Genomic DNA, 26097 nt, shown 5'->3' with positions numbered 1-26097 from the left:
CAGACAAATGAATCAACAAATCCTCTAATTATCAGTAATCCAAAGATGACTTCCATTTGCAGAGAAAATGACGGACAAACGTGGTATGCCAATTCTCCTAGCCTTATATGCTACGAGTGGAGAAAACATTGCTCAGATATTACAAAGGATGCTGAATGTGAACAGAGAAGCCTGCAGACATGAGAACTGAAGTCCTCTGCTCAAACAGTATGCTACTGTTGAGCTTTTGGAGAACAATAACTGCAAGGAAGTTTTCCACTTAGTATGCATCCCCTGGTAGCACTGTACTGGTAAGAAAGGAATAACAGACATCTAAGGGGGGCATTGGAGAGGCATTTACTTCAGGTGCACATTCATGCTTGCAGAGCAGCAATTTGGGCTTTAAGTGTCTCAGCAGTTAATGGTTGATGGTTGGACTTGAAGATCTTGAAGGTCTTTTCCAGCCTAAATGATTCTATGATCCCACTGTCACTTTGGTCCTGTTGGATTTCCACCTGATGTTAGCAAAGCTTCCACTGACCGAAGTACCAGCTGGCTGGAAGCCACAGCTGACTGTCACCCTGTAACGTGCTAACATATATTCTTTAAATTGCAAGGTGTTTTATGGATGATACACTTCTGCAAGTGCACGAGGCTTCCCGGCGCTGCAGCCGCATCTTGCCGAGCACAGCCAGCCAGGCTGGCTCAGCCCCAGCATGGCAGCAGATCACTTACTTCCCGCACCTGGCAAATGGGCACCGTGGGTGAGGCTGGCTTTCCTTCCTGAAATCCTGCCATGCTCATTTTCAGGGGTGGCCTGCTTTTTATCAACTCAACAGCACCAAGGATCGAGCCAGGAAAATGTTAGGTACTGAGTGTGCTCTTTGAGTTCAGCTCAGGAGGGGACAATAGGGAGCAGTTGGTAGGGAAGCTTCAAAACGTTTGGCAGCTTGTTTTAAAATTAAATATCCCAATGCTTATCTACAGCTTATGCACAATCACATGGGAGCATCTCACTAACCGAGCTTTCCTTGGCAAGTGCTTACTGTGGGCATCGCCCATATTTCTGTACCCCAAGGTCCTTTCACCACCACGCCCTTTCCTCCTGCAGCTCTGAGGTGCGTGCTTTCTCCTCACACCTTCAGCTCCAGCCACATACACAAATGCTCTCTATAGTCCCTTTAGATTTCTCTTGGGTGTTGTTTCTCCACTGTCAATTCTTTTAAGCTACAGGAGCTACAGAGACTGAGGTTTACCCTATTTGCTAGCCAGGACGCTTGAAAGGCAGAAGAGGGAGCAGCAAGCAACGTGTGAAGGGCTGAAGGGAAGGGGTTTTCTGCCCTGCCAACCCACTGAATCTCTGAGGGTAAGCAGAAGCTTGAAAAGTGCAGAAAACTGCAGGCCAAAGATAAGAAACTAAGAGGCTTGAACATTTTGGAGAAGACTGGGCAACAACAGAGGGAACATGAAGTCTTACTCAAAGGGAGCAGGGACTTCTTCATTAAGCCCTTCAGAGCCATCCACATCATTAATAAACACAAAATAAAACCACTTTGTCTTTTTTTTTTTTTTTTTTTTTTTTAATGGTTGAATGCAACTGCTGATGCTTATTTTGGGAAGCAACAGAAGACCATGTCCTAGATCAGGATCCTGATTCAGTGCAGTTCTACTGTCTTGGTGTTTTCTTTTTTCCTTTTCTTTCCTCTTTCTCCGGAGATTAACTTTAGAAAACAGTCTATCCTAATTTCAGTGTGTTTGGACTGCACGCCCACAGACTGTGAAACAATCAAATCAGACTTGATAACTCTTGGCTTTTTTATTCTATCTATATGTCCATATATATATTAAAGAAATCCTTCTTTACAGTTGTGCTGCAGAAAATCTGTAAGATTATGACAGTGGCAATCTGAATTCTCCAGGACTTCCTCATTTCACATAGCAGAAGCCCACAGTAACCACTTATAATTGTACACACAACTTAGCACCTGCTCTGTCTATTTTGAAAACGCTATAAATAGGCAATGACCCAAATCTAACCTGGCTACAGTCCAAGTCAGAGAGTCAGAAGGTTGGCAATTAAAGTTATATAAAAAGAGGAAACAACCCGAGAGATAGTTCACCTTTATTTGGATGTAAATCCTCATCTAACAATAGCTCTTACACTTTTTTTTTCCTCTATTCTTTTTCCCTCCAAATAAACTAGACAGGCAATATAGATGTCACTAATGCATGCCTGAATGCACATATCCTTATTAAACAGATTGGACAAAGAAGTGGAAAGTTCCTGATTTACTTAAACATCTACAGCTTCTTTATTGCTTTAATGAAATCAATTAAAGAAAGTCAAGTAAGGGTCAAATAAGCAAACTTATTAAGCTGAAGTAAGCATTTTAATGAATAATAATTACATTTAAAGGTGTCCTGAAGATTCCTTGCTTCATTTACTGGCCAAGCTTCCAGATTAATGATTGATGGTATTCTCTATTTTTTGCAGTACTTTTAAGCTTTATATTGGTGCAGGATTACTAGCATACTGTACTAAATTGTCCCATTCACAAATAATAATAACGATCAGATATTTTCCTTCCATCTTGAAAAACATTTGCCAGAGGTAGCCAAATTCCTTTTGTTTTGTGGCAATGAAAGGTGACATGTCAGGGTGAGAAAACCACTTTGTCTACAAGATATACAAATGATAGTTTAGGGATTAGACCATGGAACTAAGTATTTTATTCACAAATAGAGCAACACACACCTTATGGAAAATAAGTTTTTTGACTGTAAACTTGTTAAAGCAGGGCTTTACTTTTTGTTTTTCACTCACTTAACTGTTGCTACCTAATCTAGTCCTAGTTTCTGAACTCATTTTTTTCAGTACTACTGACAAGCAAACAAATCACAGACATAGTGACAATCACAAACATTGTGAAAGCCATCCAAACTGGAAGTCTTTCCTTAAGAAAGAAACTTTATGCACCACATGTATTGAGGAAGGAGGTACTGCAAAGTCATGAAACATTGCCTGATCTGCTCAAGAAATCTTTGCTGCAAATCCTTCTTGAAGTACTTACATAAGAAAGCATAAAACCACACAAATACAGCAAGGAAAGAGTTCTTTTATCCAAACAATGAGTCCATTACCAAAACTTCACATTAGCTATAGGTGTCACAAGACAGATCAGAAATGGTTATTTCAGCATTTCTCTTTGAAGACAGCAATGTTTCCTTAAAATGAAAGAGGAAGAAAAAGCAAGCCATTCCCCCAACCTCAAATATTTTTTTTTCCAGCTGACACCAGCTTTGATAGTGGCAAACAGAAGTAGGCATCTCAGTCTTCCCTCAAACTACAGAGCACAGGGATGTTATTGAATCCTACTGGATGAGACAGCCTCAGGTCACCATTCCCTGGGTCTGTCATGTTCAGGATGCTTGTCCTAAACACCAAAAGCCTGAAAGTGCATAAAATACATCACTGAATTTCAGTATAATAGAGGATATTTTACTTTACATGTAGGACTGCATCTTGCAGCTTCCCTCTCTCGTTCCTCCACTCTCCCAAAAAAGGACAATTTCCATGTGTCTTTTTTACTTGCAAAAGACAACATAGTGTCTTCACAAGCTTTAGGACTGACACCTTAATCCAACAATGAAAAACATCATGTCTGTGTACCCAGGAAAAACAACTTAAGATTGAGTGATTTCACTTCTAGGTTCCTTAAATTCCTCTGCTGCTCACAATTAGTTCCTACTTCATGAAAAATCTATGATGACTGAAGGCAATAACTAATTAAAAATATATATATATAAATGAATTTTCAGCTAATAGCTCTATTTCTAGAATACTCCAGTGCCTCTACTGATTACAGATTTCTACCATCAACTTCCTTTTTCTTAAAAAAAAAAATAAAATAAATAAATTAGCTGTGCCAAGCCCCCATTTTGTTTCGTACTTCTTAGATAAAATTCTCCTGCCAAAGCCACAGAACCATGCTGTGATGGAAGCCACTGTCAGACACATATACAATCTCAATAAGCTCATCAATAAAATGGCAGCTTAACTCCATCCAAGGGAGAAAGTTTTAAGACGTTGATGGATGACTTTGTTGATGATGATGAAAACAATGAACTGGATATGGTGCTCATAGGAGTGATTCAGGGAAGACAGAGAAGCAGCTACCAGGCAATTTGCTGTGCTCTGCCCTGCGGGTTTATGGCCAGCCAAGAAGGCACAGGGGCTCTGCACAACATATGGCCACCACTGCTCTGCTTTCCATGCCTCACACGCCCTAATTTTTTACTTGCAGACATTTCAAAGTAATGGAAAGTGGATGGGTACACTCTCCACCCCCACACGTAGATAACAAGAAAACACATCAGACTAAGGTAAGAATGCCTCTTGCCTACCTCACTATAGGTCACAACTTTTTTTTTCAGTGTGGCATAGCCTGGTTCTCTCTCGTCCATCTTTCTTGACTTCTCCTCCGCCCTTTCTTCATTCTTCATTTCTTCTTCTTTCTTTTTTCTTCATTCTTCTCATTTTTTTCCTCATTCTCATACCTTCCATCTCTTTTCCTTTAATCACTTAATCACTATTTGATAAAGATGTTTGTAGAATAAAAGATCACCAGAAATGAACTAGAAATGTCTGGAGTTCAAATTGCTCCAATCTACTGGATCAACATGCCAAATGAAATTTATGGAGAAAGCAAGCAACATCACTTCATTCCATGTAACTAAGGTATCCCATCTTTTTTCCTGAGTCATCTTCCAAACAAAGGGATAAGAAGCTTTATGATGACAAATTTCACATTTCTATGATTATATTAGAACACCCTGTTTTTCATTCCAGCATCAGAAGAGATGGGCTTACACTCTCTTCATGCACGTCTGTGTTTACAGACACAGACGTGACTAGGGCTAGCACTCTTTGGCTCTCTGAAACTGCTGTTTTACTCTTAGGAAATTATTCTAGAGAGAGGTGGGGAAAAGAAAAGAAAGAAAAAAAAAAGGCAAGCTTTTCCTTTGAGCTTCCTCTTCCTTATTGCAGTATCTCATAACCTCTATATATCAGCACATGCCTGGGATACAATAGTATTTTGTTCTCTTTTATAGTTCTAGCACATATAATCTTTATCACTGTTAAGCATACTTGTCTTCTGTTCCTTTGCTAATAGATATAGTTCCTACCAGTGGGAAAATAGCCACTGATGGAACTCAAGCTACAAACCTGATACCTACAGACCTATCTCAATCCTGCCAGCAGCCTCAAAGCTCCCAGAGAAAACACAAAGACTGAACACTTGTTTCTGATTAAACAAAGAAAATTGGATTTTTATCAGTTTGACTGTCACCTTTTACATAGCACTGTTTTGTCAAGAGCCACTAATGAAAGAGCTTAGCAGCAGATACAGAACATGTGGCTTTGACCGAATCCATAGATTTATCTAAAATATTTTAGAGCGAGAATTATATTCCATGCTTTTCAGAGCCAAAATAGGATTACAAAGCATGGAAATGGATGTCTTAAAATATATATCTATATTGTTGCATATGACTGAGCAGCTTCATTAATAACGATGTCTCTGAAGATTTCAGTTCTGCACATAGACTTGGTGGAACTTTAAATATACTGCCTGTCTGTAATCCATACTAATTTTGGCAGGCCTTCTGAACGGATGCCCTAGGAAAGAATGAAGGGTTTCAGCAGTTTGCATGCTAATAATGTATCCTGAAAGCTAACATGATCATTTCCCTTTTCATCCACATCCCTTATGTGTGTGTGACCATGTACATGGCACCTCCTCTAGCAATGTTTTCCAGTACCAGTTCTACATGTTACAGAGGCACTGTGAGGATGGACTGCCTTGGAGGTTGTAAGCTGACTGCATACAGAGCTCGTGGAGGTCTATATAAAGACTTAAAATAGACAAGGCTAGCTGCACAGTGCTGCAGCTTTAAGATCTGAAGGTCTTTCTGAACATCCCACCTAATATTTCACTGCTACCAGAAGAATATAAGAAAATTCTGGGAAAAAAAAAAAAAAAAAAAAAAAAAAAGATCCAAATCAGCTCGCAGCTTGTCCTCTGAGACCACCAACAAATGAGTAAAACAGCCATGATGAAAATGAGAGTCACAACAGCAGAGCAGCAGAGGAAGCCCTCCCCATAAAGCTGGAGGTGCAAACTTCTGTCCTTTTCCAGAGCCACAGCCAAGGCTATCTGTGCAATGCAGCTGTCAGCAGATACCTTTCAGTTCAGCTGAGGAGTCAGAGCTAAACAAATAACATGCTAACTACATCATTTCTTCGTGCACATGAACTGCAGGAAACTTGTGTGCCTTAAGCGCACTAGCCAGATGGGATAATTAGGCTCAGACAGATCATTGACCTTCCTAGGAAAAATACCTCAGAAATGGAGGTTGACTGAATAAATCTGTGCCACGTTATGAAACTCCCAAACAATCCATGGGAAGCCATCCATACTGACTCATGGTGTTTCTGTGGGTGCATCTCGTGAGGGCTGGAACATTGGGCTTTGGGTATTATTCAGGATTTCTTATATCTTCTCTATGGAAAACAGCACCAAGAGTTCACTGCTGGGAACTACTCAGCTGTCTTTCTATGAAAATGTTGAAAGCACATATATATGCATTTATGCTAAGCAATTCTCTCTTTAATTATCACCGAGGCTGGTTTGTCACAGTAAAACAATTTTGGGGAAGTCAAAGCTTTGAGACAGCACAAAATGCAAATGTCATCATTCCACCTTCCCTAAACGGGAGGCATGACACCCATTTAAATCATATTATTTTATCTTGAATTATAAAGGCAAATATAATCAAATAATCTTCTGTTTGAAAATAAGTTCATTATTTTAGAGTTACAAAGGCCACATGGTCTCCCTGAAATCAAGGGAAGCTTTCTTTTCCTTTCTGCACCAAGTCTAGTTTGCCTTCCTCAATGTGTACCTCCACGTTCAGACCCACACTGAAGAAGAATTACATTCACAGGAGGCTACTCTGCTATTTTCCATGTGTTTCCATGTCTTACAATTCTTTTACTAGCCAATAAAAACCAGAAAGGATCAGAAGCACAACCTGCTGTGAACTAAGCACATATTGTGACCCCAAAGACAAGCAACTCCAGGAGAAGTTCACAGGCAGAAGGTAACAGCAACTTCTCAAGAGTCCCATCCTTTCTGTAGAGATTAGGGCTGGCTCAGTGAGCTGCAGCAACTGGTAGCACCTTTTTCTGTATCCCTGTGGCCTGGCATTCTCAGCGAGCCAGGAATTTAGATTATCCAGAAGCTTTGTAAATGCCCAGCCTACAAACATATTGCCTATCCCAACACAAACATGCAGCTCCACTTGGCCATTCACTGGACGTTCCTGCATTAACAGATCCACCTTGTTATTTGAGACATATCCACATAAGCTACATCCACAAAGAATATGTGGCATCAAAAAGTAGTCCTTATTTTAACAAAACACACATATTAAAAAATTCTAAATGAAAAACTAAACAGCTAATTTCAACTCATAGCAAGCTTTGACTTTGAAATACAGAGTTTTTTTTTTTGGCTGAGATCTTCAAAGGTGATTGAAGTGACCTATGCCAAAGTTAGGGCCAGGGCATTGGTAAGGAAGATTTACATGTATGCCTTGTGCTCCACACAACATGCACTCACACGTGTGGACACCACCCTCTGTGTACCCACCATGTAAAGAACAGCAAATCTCAACTGTATCACAACAGTACCTGTATCTAACTTCTCTTATCAACCCCCTGGCTGAAAATGTTTTTAACGGCTATTCAATTGGATTGCTGCTAATGAACACAGATTTTTAATTATAAAGCAAGCAAACAAGCAGGGAGGGAAAAATAAGATAATAGATTAAATCATCTCGCGATTTACATAGAGGTAAATCAGAAGTCACTCCATTAGAAGATGAGGGATTATAAAAACGTATGAAATGACTCGACCCCACTATTTAAACTCGCTGTTTTACCCATTTCACATGACTTCCATGATCTCATTAGTGCACTATTCCTCTCTTAGCAGCAGTATCCATCCATTCTTACTTGCTGGAAGACACTTAAGATTACAACAGACTTCACAGCATATAGGCCAGTCACATCACACTACACAAACACAGAATTCACAGGAGTAGAACATTTACAAAGTTCTTTCTTGATGTTAAACTTCCTGAAAAGCATGTTCATAGCAAAGCTTCCCTACTGCTAGTCTGAATCTGTGCACAGCTGTGGCACATGCAAGTCCCGCCTTGCCACAGACAGCGTCCTTCTGAATTTACAGACAATCCACTACATGGTAAGAAGAGATTTGACCTTAAAACACTGACATCTAAAGACAAGAGGTGGGAATCTACCTTTTTATGGGGCTACCCAACTGGGCAGAGTTGAACCTCCTGTCCATAGGGACTCAGTAGATCAAGTTGCGGGTTGGACTTGATGATCTTGAAGGTCTTTTCCAACCTAGATGATTCCATGATTCTACAATTCTACTCCCCTTCCCAACACCATGCAGCTACAGGTGCACCTCCAACTCAGGTACATCAGGTACAGTCATGGGTGAATTATGGGTGGTGATGCACCATGGCCTGTAGCAATTTCACGATTAAATCCAGACCTCTGTTTTCACTTATTAAATAGAGGAAATGGGAAAGAAAAGAAGGTAGATTTCAACTCTCCTAACAAATGAATTGCAACATAAGCTAAGCACACCTGATGATATGACAGCTGCACACATTTTCAGGCAGCCAGACAAAATGCTCTCTCTCATCTCAGGGGCTGTAATACCAAAGCAAACTCTTCTCCTCTAATGCTCTGTAGCAGAAGTAGCTTTGAAGCTCTTGGTACTCCTGGGGCTTTCTCTGCACAACAAGGGTGCAATGGTCCATGCACCCACAGGAGCAGCTATTTTGCCCCTGTATTCATTTCAATACAGTCCAGATGGAAAAATTAGTCTATTAAAGTCAGCTGCCAACCATCTTGTCTCAAGAAAACCTGTGAGGAATGCACAGCTGCTGCTCCAGCACACAACCCACCTTACTGGCCCTACATTTCTGGGAGGTGAATTAAGGAGATGATGGCTTTTTACCCCTGCAGGGAAGTGTTTCAAGAGGGAACTTCAAACTGCAAATGCTTTTCACTAAGCATGGTGTCTGATGAGCCCCTGTAGCATATGTGCATGTATGTGTATATGCACACATACACACTGGAAATCTCCCAGCTGGACCTCAAAGGGGAAGATAAACGTTTGGAACTAATACCAGCTTGGGGTAAATATGATAAATATGAGCAGGTTTTATGTCATCTTAATCTATACATTTTGCATGGTCTGGATTTTGTAATCCACGTATCTCATTAACACTAACATGAATTGTGTCAAGGGTGATTTTCACTTTCTTTCACCTATCTGTCCAGAATATTCATCTCTGGCAGCAGCCTGCAAAATCAGAGTGCAGATTTACTCTTCTCCTCAGTACCTTGAAACTTGCTTCAAGGACAGCAAAAGGTTCCAGACTGCTTCTCCACTTGGCTGACATCATGTTTTTTTTTTTTTTTTTTTTTTTTATGGAAGTTACTGCTGGTGTATGGTTTTAGCCAAGGGACTGCACAGACAGCAGCAATGTAAGAAGGAGAGCACCACAGCCCTGTGAAGGAGCAGACACCAGAGCAGACCTCAGAGCCAAAACCGAATCAGTTAGAGATAAGCACCAATACAAGCACATATATTTCGAGATAACTGACGTGACTCTCTAGTCGTCTTCCCTGGAAATAATCAGCTGTCAGAATGAACTTAACTAAAAAGACTAAGGAGTAAACCCTCCACTGATGTGAAATTAAGAAGTCCTCTCATACTGACAAATGCTTCTCCTTCCCGTAATGAAAACTGCGCAATGGATAAAAGTCCTCTGCTAAATGAGCTGCCAGCAAGAAAATCAAGACGAGTTATTTTTCAGCATCGCAGGCACACAAGCGGTTCACTCTAGGAAGGCATGCTTGCCAGCAAGGCAGGCAGCGTTCGGCAGCACACAGACCCTGCTTCCCCCAGTGCTCGGATGTTAGTGGTCTTGTGTGTTTTAGCAGCTTACCTGATCACAACAGAACGCAACAGCCACACCAGAAGGGGCACATACCTTATTTAAGCACACTGAAATAAAAACTCAGCCTGTGGATTGAATGCTTAGGCTACAAACTAGGTAATGAGATCTTCTGACATATTCCAGATGTATGCATGAATGCTTAGGCATGTATATGGATAATTAGATATAAATACCTATGGGAAGAGAGAGAGAGTGATATACTAAAAAAACGGTTGCAGAATTGTTTTGGAAAGTTGTCATAATCATTACCTGCTTGGACTTCAGCATCAGTGAACTGGTCTTAAAAACAATCATTCGCTCATGTTAGTGGCTGCCAAACCTCTATCTAATCCGTTCATTAGCAATATATCAGGCTAGCAAGCTGCCATGGCAGGAAAATAATTAGCTTTCCATTGCAGGGTGGCACATTTCTCTATTGCATTGACATAACAAATAACTCCATAAACTGCTATCATTTCTTTGCTTCTGAGGCCTCTTTTTTTTAATTAACCCTTCAGTAGATTGCTTTCAACACATGCGAACTATAACTACAGAGAGCCCTTTGACCAACCACAGCTGTCTTAGCTAGCATGAATAGCTATTATACAAGCAATTTATGGGTGACCTACCTTTAGGTCATTTAAATACAGCTTCACAGAATAGCTGAAAGCAGAACATGCCAAGAGGCATCCTCATTAGCTCTTTCCTCCATCATCTGCATGCACTGAGCAACTTGAAAGCATAATTTTTGATGGTACTATTGTGTCCCAGCAAACATCAAAATGATTGTGCAGTGGTTGTGTGGGAAAAGGATTGCTGCTGTTTTAGAGATTTCTTAATTAGGTTTGGCTTAACTAGAAGATATGTGTACTTCCAGGATGCATCTGGTCAGGCTAAAGTCAAGGTACCTTAGCCTTTTTTCTGCGAAGTGCTTTAAAAAGAAGCAGTTCAAATAGGATATTCTAAGATGTGGATCGTATGAAACAGTAACACTGAATTTCTGCCCATGCAAAGAAGAAGAACTGTAAACAGATTTCTTCCAGACTACAGCATGTCACTCCAAGCAGTTTCACTGTAGCTACATTTAGGCTGGTGTTTTATTCCCCCTATCAAAGATCCAATCTTTATTTTAATCCTGGGAAAATATGTGTCAGCGCTATCTTGTGCAGTGTGTTACATGGGTTAATTACACGGTGCATTAAAGACCTTTTTACGCATCATGACTTTTGATTTTCTTGCTTTTCCCTTGATTTTGCCTTATGAGTACAGGGACGATGTTTATTGGCAATATCCCTCTCCCCCAGTAAAACACTTTACCCTGTGATTTCTGATTCAAGTGCTATGAACACTAGAGCCCTAATCTGTTCTCTCAGGAGAATATTCAGCAGTGTTCAGACCTTTCTTGCTGCTCTTCTCTGTACTTCTGCAACCTCTCTTTGCTGAGTGCTCAGCAAACACACAACATTATACAAACCAGGTGGGAGGAACCAGTCTTTATATAATAGCACACTTCTAATAAATGCAAGCCTTTCTTAATGAAGCCTGACAGATGTTTACAGACAGCATTTCACATTGATATTTAACTAAAACCCCTTGGCAGAAATCTTAACAAGAGGTCATCAAAATATCCAAGCAATTTCTTTCACTACCTGACATACGGATATGGTGAATTACATTTACCATTTTGCTGTCTTGCTGCTTGGCTGTGTAAGATATCTCTAACAGTCATGAATCTCTTTATGTTCTATCTTTAATTGAACTCAGTAAACTGCGTATCTTCCCCCAAATTGCCCTGCTTAACTGGTGATTTCCATTTTGAACTCAAAATATTCCAGAGGGCTTTAGACCAAGGGTTTAGGATCATATTATCAAAAAGGAATGGGAACTATTTTGGAGCATAGGAAATAACACCTTTACTTTTTTTCTGGGAAAAGCAATTAACACTACACTCATGTGGAACTACCTTTGAGAAAAGACTTGACACATTGTGAATAAGTATTTCAAACACAAGAGGCCCCAAGCCAATTGCTTGGATATAGATGTTCTTTACTCAATGCTATTCACTCAACAGTATTTTGGGTCCCGCTACAATGCATTGCTTGTGCTTTTTTTCCCTGCCACTGCTCCATCTGATCAATTCCGATAGAAAATGAAAGAAATAATTCACATGTTGGGTGAGCATGAAGTGAAAAGCTGCTTCCCCTGTGCTGCATTTGCTAAACTGAGTGTGACTTATGGATGGGCTGCTTCCAAGTGCTTCAAAGGAAGGTGATCACTAGCCAGTGTGCCACAGCAGTGTGTCCCAACACTGCAAGAAACAAGAGGAGAAAAATACTCATCATCCACAAGACTATTAGGTATGCTGGTTTTATGCAATGAATTTTGAACAGGCTGAAATTACTCTCATCCAAGGGCTCCAGCACCGAAGAAAAGAGAGCTAAAGACTCAGCAGGAGAAAAGGACATTTAGAAGAAAGTGGTGGTTTTCATTAGGAAGTCATTCCTCTATCGAAAATTTAACTAGCACGAGTGTAGGCAGCAAGAAAACACTATAAGGTTTTCCTAAATAAAACCAGCAATCAAAGTTTTAGGTTGCCTATCATCTTTGGAATGCCAATCATTACGATAACTGTGCTGGTGAAGGTAAGGAATTATTTTAGCACTGTTATTTTCTATTTATTTTTTGAATCACATCTGTACACCTGAACATGCTCAAGGAAACAAAACTGCATAGATAATTACCGTCATGGAAGCAACCCAAAGGTTCACGAAGTGAAAGCTGCTTCCAACTTAAAGTTTTAAAAATTTTTAATTTTTAAAAGTGTGCATTGTAAAATGTAAATTTTAAAAATGTGCATTAAAGCACTCGAGTTTCCAGCTGATAAAGAATTTTGACCTGCTGGGCAATGGCAATCATCAGGGACTTTACTCAGCACTCTCACAGCACACAACATAGCGGAGTTCCCCAGTGCAGTGGTTTGAAACAGTAAGGCACTATTTACAGCAACAAGCCAAAAATTAACAAGCACTGCAATCTTACAAACGTTAATAAAAATAACAGTCTTTTGCCTTCTTCCCCAAGAGCCTGTCACTCCTACTCCTTCAGGGACTATTTCCAAACGTATGAAGAGGCATACAAGTCATCCCCTAGTTAAAATAACATCGGGAACAAATTTTCCTGTTCTGCATCACATCTGTGCTTCATTTAAAGTGTACAGTTTAAACAGGTCTGGAAAAAAAAAAAAAAAAACTTCCGAAATTGCTGTCATGCCCATTTAAGATAGAAGACATCCCAAGGGAAGAGGAGTTATGATGAGTTAAGGCAGCACTTGCATTACTAGTGCTGCATTGTGTGGAAAGGCCACCTTGGTTAACAGCACAAACGATGGAATAAGAAGTGAAGTTTGGAAAATTTGGTTTAACAAAATCAGCCAATTCTCTGCTTCCATTCACCAGTAAGTCACCTGGATCTATTCACATCTTCCTTAACCATTACGCTTTATCTTCCTGTGAAAAATAAGCACGGAAAATTGCACTGCATTTAGAAGTAAAGGGAGATTTTGAGCATATCATTGTATTGGGTTTATGTAGCAAGGTTTTGGTAGCAGGGGTCTGCAGGGTGGCCTCTGTGAGCAGAGCCCAGCAGCTGCCCCATGTCAGATCTCAGCTGGCTCCAAAGGGGACCTGCTGCTGGCCAGAGCCAAGACAGGGAGTGACACTGGTTGGGCCTCTGGGACAGCAGATTTAGGAAAGGGGAAAAATTGAACTGATACCAATGCAGCAGGACGGCAGGAGGTGCTCCTGGCATGCAGCAGCGTTTCCCCTGCAGCCTGTGGAGAGGCCCCTGGTAAAGCAGGCTGTCCCCCTGCAGCCCATGGGTCCCCCATGGAGCAGATCTCCACACTGCAGCCCCCCTGTGGGTGGAGGAGCCCCCGGTGGAGCAGGTGGATGTGGCCTGGAGGAGGCTGCGGCCCATGGAGAGCCCCCGCAGGAGCAGGGGGTCTGGGGGGAGCTGCCGCCCAGCCGTGGGGGACCCGTGCTGGAGCAGTTTGCTCCTGGGGGATGGATGGATGGACCCCGTGGGACGGAGCCGCGTGGGAGCAGTGCTTGAGGAGCTGCTGCCTGTGGGCAGCCCCCGTAGGCTCAGTTCAGGAAGGACGGCATCCATGGGAGGGACCCCACATGGAGCAGGGGCAGGGAGTGACCATGAAGGAGCGGCGGAGACGAAGCGCCATAGACTAACCACAGCCCCCATTCCCCATTCCCTTGTGTCATTTGGGGAAAGTAGCTAGAAGAGGGTGAATGGGTGGGGAAGGTGTTATTAGTTTTGCTCCTAGTTCTCATTGCTGTAGTCTGCCAGTGATAGGTAATACATTATATTAATCTCCCTACACTGAGTCTATTTTTCCTGTGACAATAATTGTTGAGCGATCTCTCTGTCCTTATCTCAACCCTAGAGCTCTTTCCATCATATTTTTTCCCCATCTTCCTCTGGGGGGGCAGGACGGGGGAGGGGGATGGGGACGGGGACTGTGAGAGCAGTTACGCTAGCATACCACCACACTTCACTGTAAGACTCCACTTCCTCTCAAAGCCATGCAAATTCTTGGATGCCTGATTTAACTTAACAAAATAGAAATGTACGAAACCAAGTGAAAATAAAGGCAACACACGAAGTGTACATCTTTCTTCATTGCTCCTTTTAAGCACACCACAAAATACTAATCAGCCATGTACTCCTATTACCGTGTTGCTGTAGCACCCAGCTAATAAATAGCTTCTATTTACAAATGGGATTAATTGCAGAGAATACAATTGAGAGCTCACGTGGACAGATGCTGTGGCTCAGCTAATACCAGGCAATATATTAACCTATGGCAACGCAATCTTGAACAAGACAGAGTTTTAGAATCTAAGAGATCATAATTTAATCAAATACTACGGTATTCCACTGATAGAGAATTTTATTCCAAGGATAACATAGTGAGACACACACAAATATTTCAAACATGCCCTCCAAATCTTTGCCACAATTTCAGTTAGTGACATATACAAAATCAAAATAGACATCCAAGAGAAAAACATGGGAGCAACTTTAACACTAGGGTTTCTTCTCTAATGAACCAGCGTAAAGAATGAGTACAGGAAAACTCCACCTCCCTTAGTATTCATTTTCAGAACTTTCTTCAAATACTGAAGAAACAACACTGGATGCAGTATGTGGAGACTGAAGGGGACACAATATGACTTCAGGATATCTTGAATTTACACATATATAGACAGACAGATAAGATATATAAAAAAAAACAAACTCCAGTACAAACTCAGGTGATACCCATTTCACTGGAAAATGAGCAAATCCCCAAACATGCCTCTGTGTAAAACAGAAACTGTCAGGCAGGACAAATCAAGCAACAGCACATTGTTCACTGCAGTACCCTGGTGGATATTAGCATGAAGTCACTTTCCTATCTGAACCAGAACCTGTGACCAGGACCAAAAAGGATGGCAGGTGTTTGAAACCGCTGTGGTAAGCAACAATGTAAGGTACATAAGGTAAATTAGAAAATTAGATTTTTTTTTTTTTTTTTAATACATGGAAGGTGTCAGAAAATTTATTCTTCTGCTCCACATCCCCAAGAATTTCAGTGCTTTTATATATATATGCATATGTATATTATTCTTTTTTATATTGGCTTCCATCTTTCTGCTTCTGGAGCTGAAGCTAAATATCTTTGAAGAGCAAAGGAGCCATGACACACTGAAGCAGTGTCCTGACTATATTGCGAGGAGCAGGAAGCTTGTTTCCCATGCTCACCTGGGGCCATCCCTGCCAGTCAACTGTTTGGGGCATGTTCTCTTCGTCTTTTGCTTCAACCCACAGCAAAGCAACAGCCCTGTCAACCAGCTGCCATAAGTGACTGATAGGGCAGAGTTTAGGTGTGACACAAGAGCTAAGCCTGCAGTATCAGGAGAGAGGAGAAAAACTGGCTGCTGAAGAAAAGCTGCTCAGGCTCTCTGCAGCAGCCTGTAATGAGAAAATATTGCAGAGTGAGTTCTAGAATGCCTATAGGATACACTGCCTTTATATTCTAATAGGCTCTTCTGAATCCTCCTACCTAATATAAAAGTACTACTTTAAACACTAGTATAATTTCTGATTGCCCTCACATGCCTGAGCAAAACAACAGCATGCCATGTACTCGGGGACAGTTACTGCCGCCTTTCAACAACAGAACTCCTTGCTGAAAGCATTTTGGCTTCTTAGTGGAAAAAAAAAAGTATATACACTGTACATATATGCAATAAATATACGTACAGTATGTAGAGAGATTTGTTCTTGTAATAGATTTAGGCTCAGTATAAATGGGTAGTTTTGCCATGTCTTCAGGCAGCTCCTTCTCATCCTCTGATAGCTGTTTATCATGAGATAAACCAAATAACTTGGAAGTCAGCAAAACACATGAAAGAAATGCCCTTAGAGGAAACAACAGCACCTGCAACTACTTAGCCAGTTCAACATGAAAACAAGTCAACACTATATCTCATATGCATGCACATTCCTGCACATATATGTGAGTTGGAAACAACAAGGACTTTGTGATTTTGGGATACATTTTTGCTTGGCCCACTTTGCAATGGTGCACATTATATCAGATCTGATCCAAGAGGAAAATACAGCCCAAGAATAAAATCCTGTGATTTCTGCACTGAAAGCACATTGCTTGTGTAGCCACCAACTCTTCAGAGTAAATAGAGAAAATGAGAGGCAAGCACAGAGATACAATAGGGTTAAAAGAGTCCCTTAAATTAAGATGATGTAGACTGAACTTCATCTCAACTTCATTAATAGCAGAAAACAACACCAAAAATTACTATTGTTAGTTTACTGACTTCACCTACCAGATTTGGAAGCCACTCTAAATGCCCAAGGCAGCCATAAAGGACCAAGTCTGATATTTCTTTGTTTTCAATATATAGCTGCCAAAATACCTGCTACAGTTTTTCACCTAACTGCATATTCTCTAGGCAATTTTAATCACATACAGCTGTTCATGCAACTTTAATGGTGTTTTTCCCCCTTAAACATTAAGATTTCCTGCTTAACAGTCCTGTATTATAAATCATTTTATGAAATACAGCCAATTAAAGCAGAAACTTTGTGTGGAAGTTTTTGCTAAGTGACTGATACACACAGAAACATGGAACAAATTCTTAGCAACTGGACAATTCATTTAGGATTCCCATGTTTTACATATAGAAGACCACCAGAACCACCCGATTTGATCCCTTGCTTAATGCAGACTGAAGAACCACCCTCAGACTTTGAAACTTCTGTGTCGTCTCTGCTTTATATAAATTATCTGCCAAGGCATGACTGAAGAAGATAAATAGAGAGAAGAGAGGAGAATCAAAGGTACTGCTTATTTAAATTTCACAGCAGTTAAATTCCTGATGTTTGCAATAGTCCTGTCTCGACCTCTACTGGGACAGCATTATGATACTTTCTCCATTCCCGAGACCAAGCTATACACGCTTGAGGGAATATCATATTTTATTTAAACACACTGCAGAAGGACATTAAATTTTACAGGTCAGATTCTCCATGGAGCTTGACTAAGGCTGGGGCTGCAGGAAAAGCAAACACCCTGCTCACTTGAGAGCTGCAAGGCGAAACTTCCTTGGATCTGCCCTTGGCCTTGTTATGGAGGGACAGGTCCCTCTGCCCACATAGACAATGCTAGACATGCACCTTACTATCAGAAGCAATTTCAGCCACGTAATACATGTATTTCAATTGTAAGTACGACCCCAAACATGACAGGAGGTCCTGATGGAATCCACCTAAGGCACCTGAGATGACTCCACCTGGAGTAACATCTCCCCCACCACATGGTCACTGAAAACAGGCAGGACACCCCCCGCGGATGACACATACCTGACAATAACTATGACCTGTGGTCATATTTTAGACTGACAATCTGTGAGCCTTTGCCAACAGGAGACCTGTCGCTCTGCCTGTTGCAGATGCAGAAACACCACCAACGCCCAAACAGGTAAGTGCTGAGGAGCCACCAGAACCAACTTCACTTTATCTGGGGCAATCTTTCAGCCGTATAGAGAAACAAAAACCTGTTGGAGACCTTGGAACAATCTGGTTGTATTTTTCGGTCTAGCAACCGTTCTTTCCCTCCAGGCTCCGTCTGGGCTCTTGGCTTAACCCAGCCTTCCTACACACACACATACACGCAGCTTCTGTGCCTGCTTCATGGTGGCAGGCTGCAAGCATGGCTGCATCCAGCTGTGCGCGCCTACCAGGGCTCTGACACTGAAAACAGAAGTGGAACGGACAACCAAGGTAATTCAATTTAGGAAAATAATTCACTTTCAGTACTAACCACCCCCCTTGCCACCCAAACGAATCACTGGCAACAAATGTCCAGCCTTTTTCTAATGGAGAGAGAGCACTATGCTTATTATCTTTATTCTTCAGTAACTACGGACTGTAGAAATGTTTGTGCAAGACTCTGAACACACTGGTATCACTGTAAATAGGATGTGCCTCCACAGGAGTAGCTAACTACACTGCCAGCACTGTAAAGCAGGAAGGAGATCGGAATGGGGCACTTGTTATGCCATGCAGCTCTCTAAAGTCAGATTCAAGTTTATGGAGGATTTTTCTAGTTGTTGCTGCTGTTGGTTACCCGAAGCATGAAGCTCAATCCCCAAACAAAGAAATCCTCTCTTCCATTCTCTGTCCCCACACTGCTTTTTTGCAGGGCACGTAGATGAAATAACCATAAAACGGTTCACTTGTAGTGACTTGTGACATAAAAAGCATGAAAATTCCCCCTACCCAAAGATTTTCTCAGTGAAGTGCACCTTTTATCCCTTCTGTAAGCTACTTTTCTGAACAAATACTTCTTTAAAGTACTACCTGTCCCTGTTCACAAAGAAGAAAACATCTTCAGCTATGAAAGTATCTAGGCTCCCTCTTGACAGACAGGATTTGATACAGAAGGTTATTAAATCCTACACCTAAGACTGTTCCTCACTTTGCTAGTTTTCCATTCACTTCTAATGCTGAAAATAAGTGAGTACCTATGCACACGCACTGTTGCACCACAGCCTATCCATCCCTCCTTTGAAGGGTTAACAGCACTTTTGTGGAATCAGGTTAGAGAAGTCAACTACACCCCTTCCTTCCCACAAGGGATAATGCACAGTGTCTCACATCTGCCAAGTGACTGAATTCACTCATTTCTAATAATGACCAGCCCCATGAGATTTCCTCTACAATTCTTAATTGGGCATTTGTATGTGGTCCTGCTAGGGATGGAGGCACTTTCCTAGCTCTGACTCTGTTGGTTCACCACCAGCAATCCACAGGCCAGGCAAGTTGGGAGAGCATTGCATGTAATGAAGTGCCAGGAATGGGAGGGAAATCTGAGAACAAAATCTGCATTTTTACTGCACAGCTTTGAGTAAACACACAGAACCCAAACTTCACCTCCTACCTCTTCTTGCTCCATCAAGGGCAGGATGCTGAGTGTGAAAGCAGCCATCCATCTCCCTTGCATGCTTTCCACAGCCTCCCTGTAAAGCAGGCTCTGCCTTTCCCACCACGCAGGTTATGTGGCTGAGCAAACTGTGCATCTCCTACGCTCTTTTGGGTTACTGACACGATGTCGCTGAGGTCATCTCTGCTGCAATCAACCCTGAAGCACAATGCTGGGATTTTTTCCCCTGACTCACATTCGCAGTGCATTTGTTCCAGTAGGCTTGAAAATGACAGGATGAGGCAGGCTAGGTTTTCCTGCTCAATAGGCTTTTGCTCCAATCTAATTAAAACATTTAGCAATTCACTGAAGTTCCTTGCAAACTGCACAGATCCTTTAAAATAAGCTCTGAAAGCAAACAACCTGGTATTTTTTAAAACAACTCCCTACATGGAAAGGATTTCTCAGGAATTGCTTTACTATACTATACCAAAGCTGCTGAACCAGAAAAGCCAAGCTTCTTTTGAACTATCTCGTTTTTGTTGTTATTGTTAATGGCTTTTCTTTTTTCCTTTTTCTTTTTTTTTTTTTTTTTTTCTCCTTGTCTAAAAGCTAACAAGGAAAACCACTCTTGGTTCTCTGACATACACAGAAGTGACAGGACAGCTCAGTGGAAAGAGTCAGCTCTGGTCACCTTGGTTTAAAACTGGGTCAGTGATACCAGCTTGTGGGTATACTGAAGGAATATGCTATTAATGGGGGAGACTCAGATGCTGAGGACCAGAACACCCTTTTCTTTTAGACAGGGCTCAGGTTATTCAGCTTTTGTGCTTTGAGAGCAGGCAGCCATGTTGTAACTAAGGCATGTTTATGCATGGTTTTTGAAACAGGCCCCCTTTCTGGGAAATGCATCAGGGAATCTATGGGAAGAGCCAAGCCAAGCCCCACACTGTCATACAAGCATTGTTCAAAGGCAACTGACCGCAGGAGATGGCCACCACCACAGTGCAGGAGCACGTGCACTGACAGGAAAACCAGGGGAGCTCCAAACAGCAGCAACACCCCTGGAGACCTTCATCGAGAAAGACTACACAGACTTAACATGGTGTGCTTGTAGCTACCTCCCTGGCATTGAAAACAGACATCCTGCCTGCCAAGAGTGCCCTCCATCCTCCATGCCTCAAAAAATGTCTCTTCACCTCCGAAAGCAGAGTACCCTTAAGCTGCACCACCAGGAACAAATTCCTTCAGGGTTCTAATGACCAATTAAGGGATGGGAGGCAATTTCTTCCATACCCATACAAACGAAACTTGTCCAATGCAATTAACTGTCCCTTATCATCTACTGTTGAATTTGTGAAAAGCACATGCTGTACACTCTCTCCTCCCCTAGCCTTCCCACCGTTTTAATCTGTTTATTTTAGCTAATGTAACGGAACCTACCTATTCTAGAGAGATAATGTATGTCTGCAAATTATCTGAATATTTTTAATGTCTTTTTTTTTTTAAACTTAAAATATAATTTCATTTGAGATTTTGCAGCTTTCATTTCTATTAATAAATTATCATTTCTTCTTTATAAGTGATGAGCTAGTGTGTCATGTAATTTTTTCTTCTAAATAGACCAAGACTTTGATCTAATGCAAGCCCTTGCTGGGAGTAGAGAGACTTTCTGTCTAATTTAGTTACGAAAAATATTCAATTAAACTTGGGAGTTTAATTCATTTAGTTATGAAAATTAAATGAGCTCAATAAGGTGCATTTGATTTGCCTCAGGGAAAAAAAAAGAGAGAGAGAGAGAAGAATCTCTGAAAGGGGAACAAATAAGAAGGGAGAACAAAAGTAACTTTTATTGCTCAGATTGAAAGGTGGATAACATGAGGAGCCTGCATGTGTTTTAGTGTGGCTATATAAAACATATCCACAATGCGTTTATGCAGATTTTCTATCCAGAAGTCACATGAATATCTGGCATTAACACTCCGATTGTCTCCTGGGTAACAAAAATCCATGTAGGTCATAACTGAGTCCATCCCAGTCACGAGGAGATCTGCCTCCTCACACGGGGAAGACACCTCCCACATGCAATCCTTCTCCATCTCCCTTTGGGGAAGAAGGAAGCAATGGAAATTTTTTTGCAAAAACGGAACAGAGCCAGTTGGATCTCTCTGAGAGAAACCGCCTCCTAGTTTTCCAGCAGTCACTTACCATTTTTGCAGATGGGACAGCACTGATCAGGCTCATATACCGGATCCACGCACTCAGTCTGGGGACAAGCTGACACAGTGCACAGCACTTCTCCATTGGCTTCACAGCGACACTTCTCACACGGAGAAACCTGAAATACAAATCCACTTGTCTTTTAATTCTTTCTCTTGTTCTCTCCCCGATCTCTTTCTCCTTCCCTTTTAAAAACCAAATGCTTTTTATGGCCTGAATAACACAAGAGACAAGGCTGTGCTACTGCAAATTTACAGGACTGCTGCAGAACGAGTCACAGGTTCTGCTCTGAACCTGTGCCCCAAATGAAATAGTAAAAGGGATCTTGGGAACAAGAACTCTTTATATTTTAACATAAATAAATCAAAAATTTCCCCATCCATTTTTTAATAAAATTCCAGCACAATAGGTTCATAATTAAGATGAAATTTGGTTAAATTCCATCAGAAATTCAAAAATATTGTATTAAAAATAAAGGATTTTTTTTTTCTAAATGAAATATGAAATTTAATGTAAATCCTTATTGCATTTTTTTCCAGTTTTGAATGTTTTTGGTAGCAGGAAGTTGCATTTTATTGAAAATGATCATTTTCATAGAGAAGTCAGGAAAACCATCCTGTGAATTCATGTATTTCCTAGAAGTTAACTATTCTTTTTGCAGTATTTGAAACTTTCTGAAAAGAAATTGCAATTCAAAGAAAGGGATGAAACAGAGAAAAGGGTCATCCCTTTTTTACCTTCTGAAACATTACTGGTTTTTGAACACTTCTACAGAATAGAAGTACCAGGAGATAATTACTTAAATGACCTACTTCAGTGAAATTAATTCCAAACAAATTAGAATCCATATTTAAGAAAAGATATGGACTTTAAAATGTCTGTATTTGCTAGATGTCCTATTCAGTGTTCCTGAGAAGGTGCTGCATGTGGCATCTGTAACATCCTTGTACCACTCAAGGAGCTGGAGGTGAAGGGAAGCAACAGTGCCAAGGAGGAACAAGTGGTACACTGTAAATCTCATCACAGCACTGCAAAAACCACTCTGCTATCCATGCTCAGAGTGCAGGATGACAGTGCGGCTGCATGTTATTACTATGATCCTCTAAATCCATAATCTGTGCACATTCTAGGTTTACTTAAGGTCAACAATTTGATGAGGCTGATTTCGCTTGGACTCCTTCCCGTTCCAGATTCCAGCTGATGCCAAACAACCATCCTCTGCATTTCTCCAATGCGAGCAGAGTAGCCTCAAGCCTAAAAAAAAAAATCCTTTGCTGTGAAAAATCATGCAGACCTCTAGCTTGCAGATCATCTGCTATCTTCTCCCTATTTCTGAAGCAGCCTGTCACATTTTTTTCCTCAAGTCCATTCTCCGCTTGCTCGCCACTTTCACATCTTTCTCACTTCCAAAGTTCAAACATGCTGATGCTTGCACAGCATCATCTCCCATCATCTCCAACTAAATGCTCATCCATGCTTTGCCACCTCTCTTCCCACCTGCCAGGGCTGTCATTTGTTTATGCACTCATGCATCTTTTCACACTGGCCCCTCTGCGTAGCATGCCTAAACAGGGTCTGTTGCTGTGTTGCTTTCTGCTTTTATTGCTATTATTTATTTCAGACTTCCTTCACTAGCTAGTTGCTTCCAGATTTCTCTTTGCTTTGCACTCTACCCAGGACAAAAACACATCATGCGTTGGTAAAGTGCTACAAGCAGCCCAGTACTGCAGATTTTTATTGCAGGCTTAGGAACAAGAACTTTGTCTTGTAATTGCTCATGAACTGCCATGTTCACTTGCAGAGCTGGAGTATCAGCAGATGAGACTTCTGACCCAGTGTTCAGTGTCAGCTATCTCAGGCAATCATTTAAATTCCATGTGAAATCTTGAATGTAAGCAAACCTGAGCCCCTCATTATTTGCCAGTCACTGGTAAGACTCCTTCCCTCTGGAGTTACATGTAGAAAAAGATACTAAATTATAAAAACACACTCATTAGTTTGTTTAATTAGGAATCCTTCTTGATCAATGCTACTAGAACTCAATTTCACAGATAAGGCTCAACAAGGCAAATCGATAGCTTTCAATTGGTTTCAGAATTTCATGGCATCACTTGAAAAATGTGCAAATTTGTGACAAATTGCAGTTCAGTGAGACCTGGAACTACAACAGATATTCCCTCTCCCACAACTTCACTTTGTAGCTATGCTGTTCAGTATTGAAAATGATATAAAAAAATAGAACCTCTACTAACAATCAGGAAAAAATAACAGCAAAAAGATGCCACTCCTAAAGTACCTCATCTGTAATATTTAATATTGTAATTAAGTAGATTGTTTACTAAAATTCCAAATTGACATAAGCTTAAAATTTCTACAGCAACAAGCCATTAAACAAAGCATTGAAAATGCTATAAAATGAGAAAAAAATGATCAAAGTTTTGTCTAACAATGGTAATTTGGAACGATGGCCGTCCTTCCTACACAGCAAGTATGGTTGAAGACTACATCTTCCATGAACCGAGTACTCCACCCATGTGATACCGCAGTCATGAATACCCTTCCTGTGTGACAGATGAAGATCTGCCTCAGGGTCATGAAGATAGAATCACAGGATCATCAAATGGTTTAGGTTGGAAGGGACCTTAAAGATCACCCAGTTCCAGCCCCCTGCCATGGGCAGGGACACCTCCCACCAGACCAGGTTGCCCAAAGCCCCATCCAACCTGGCCTTGAACACCTCCAGGGATGGGGCATCCATAGCTTCTCTGGGCAGCCTGTGCCAGTACCTCACTGCCCTCATCATGAAGAATTTCTTCCTTATATCTGATCTAAATCTCCCCTCTTTTAGTTTACAACCGTTGCCCCTTGTCCTGTCACTACAGGCCCTGGCAAAGAGGGCCTCCCTCTTTACATAGCACACCTTTAATAAGCACTGTCATCTGTCAGACACTATTTTGTCCAGTTTTTCTCTTACTGGACGAGACAAACACTCTCCTCTGACTTCTCTGTCACAGGCAGTTAAGCTTGCTGTATAAACAGCAGTTTGTGACTCTCTCTCTACTCCTTGGCCCAAAGGTGCCATCCTCCACTCACTTAGGAACATACTGAAAAACAGAGATATGCCTGGTGTGGTTACTTCACACAAGAGCCCATTGGAGAAGCACAGCAAAACCTCCAGCCATGCTGTTATCCTGAACCAGTTACACGCCACAACCAAACGCCAGATTCTGATGCTCATGAATCCCATTTTGTCTGACACTGCTCTCTTTTCCCCCCACTGTTACTATGCCACTTTTCATACCTTACGGAGCTCCTGTGCGGTTTCCTGAAGTCAGCAGGACCACACATCTAAGTGCAGCCCTCCAGGATGAGTAATGGCAGCAGGGTCGAGGAGGTTCTGCATACGTTTGTTTTCACGTAGCTCTTTTCAGGCATGTAAGCAAACTACAGTAGCTGCTAAAATGGTATTAGTGTCAACCTTTATCTGTTCATCCTCGGACTACATGGTGGAGCACTGCTTTTTATATATCATCATGATGTAGTGGGAGCTGGAGGAAAAACACCATTTCTTTCCTCATCTTAATGGCAGCTTAATACTTGGAGACGTAATCATCACTAGAGAGAGACAATAAGACAGCGTATGTATAACAACAGTTAAATAAATCAGAATGAAAAGACACATTTGGTCCTTCGTTTCCTCTCCTCCACTCCTATAACGCAAGAACATTCCCTGCAGCACAGTTTCTAATGACAGCCAATGCAATGAGCATCCCACTCCTTCATTTGGGAAACTACCAGTTTAGCAGAACTCACACGTAGCACGTTTGACATAACCAGGCTGGGCTGCAAGCAATATGACCTAGCAACCTCTGTCTGAAGTGTGGTCTACAGATGAAGTTATTAACATAAACTACACAACACAAGTAGCTCTGCCTATGCAAAAACCATGCAAAGACAACAAGAAGCACAGAAGTCTTAAGTATTCACCAGACAGCTGTAAAAACCTGTAGAAAATAGAGTACAGATGGAAAAAAAAAAAAAAACACACAACAACAACAACAAAACACCCTTCTTTATTATTGTTTAAAGGGAGGTTTATAAACAGATGTATAACTTGTACTATGAAGTTAAAGATGTAGGGAAAACACAAGCACACGAATGACACAAATGTATAAACAGGTAAATTTCCCACTACTGGGACATGAAGAAAACTTTAGCTTAGTAAGGGCAGTGGGTTTATTCAGCAACTTAGTATAAATTGTCATAATTAAGAAGTGACAAGTAATTTACAC

General features: G+C 41.2%; 1 protein-coding gene across 1 annotated transcript in view; it reads right to left on the bottom strand.

Annotated features, from left to right (window-relative positions):
- The window catches only part of VWC2 (von Willebrand factor C domain containing 2), a gene marked incomplete at both ends in the record, with an annotated part of 55385 nt that overhangs the window by 25371 nt on the left and 3917 nt on the right, over positions 1-26097 (bottom strand). Inside the window, one exon of the mRNA XM_084282355.1 lies at positions 21794-21923. Within this exon, the coding sequence (XP_084138481.1) occupies positions 21794-21923 (130 nt within the window). The remainder of the gene's footprint in view (positions 1-21793; positions 21924-26097) is intronic.

This window comes from Netta rufina (assembly GCF_964035555.1).
Source record: "Netta rufina genome assembly, chromosome: 2".
Classification (NCBI taxonomy): Eukaryota; Metazoa; Chordata; class Aves; order Anseriformes; family Anatidae; genus Netta; species Netta rufina.
The sequence above is the reverse complement of the archived record's forward strand: the minus strand, read 5'-3'. Positions and strand labels throughout refer to the sequence as shown.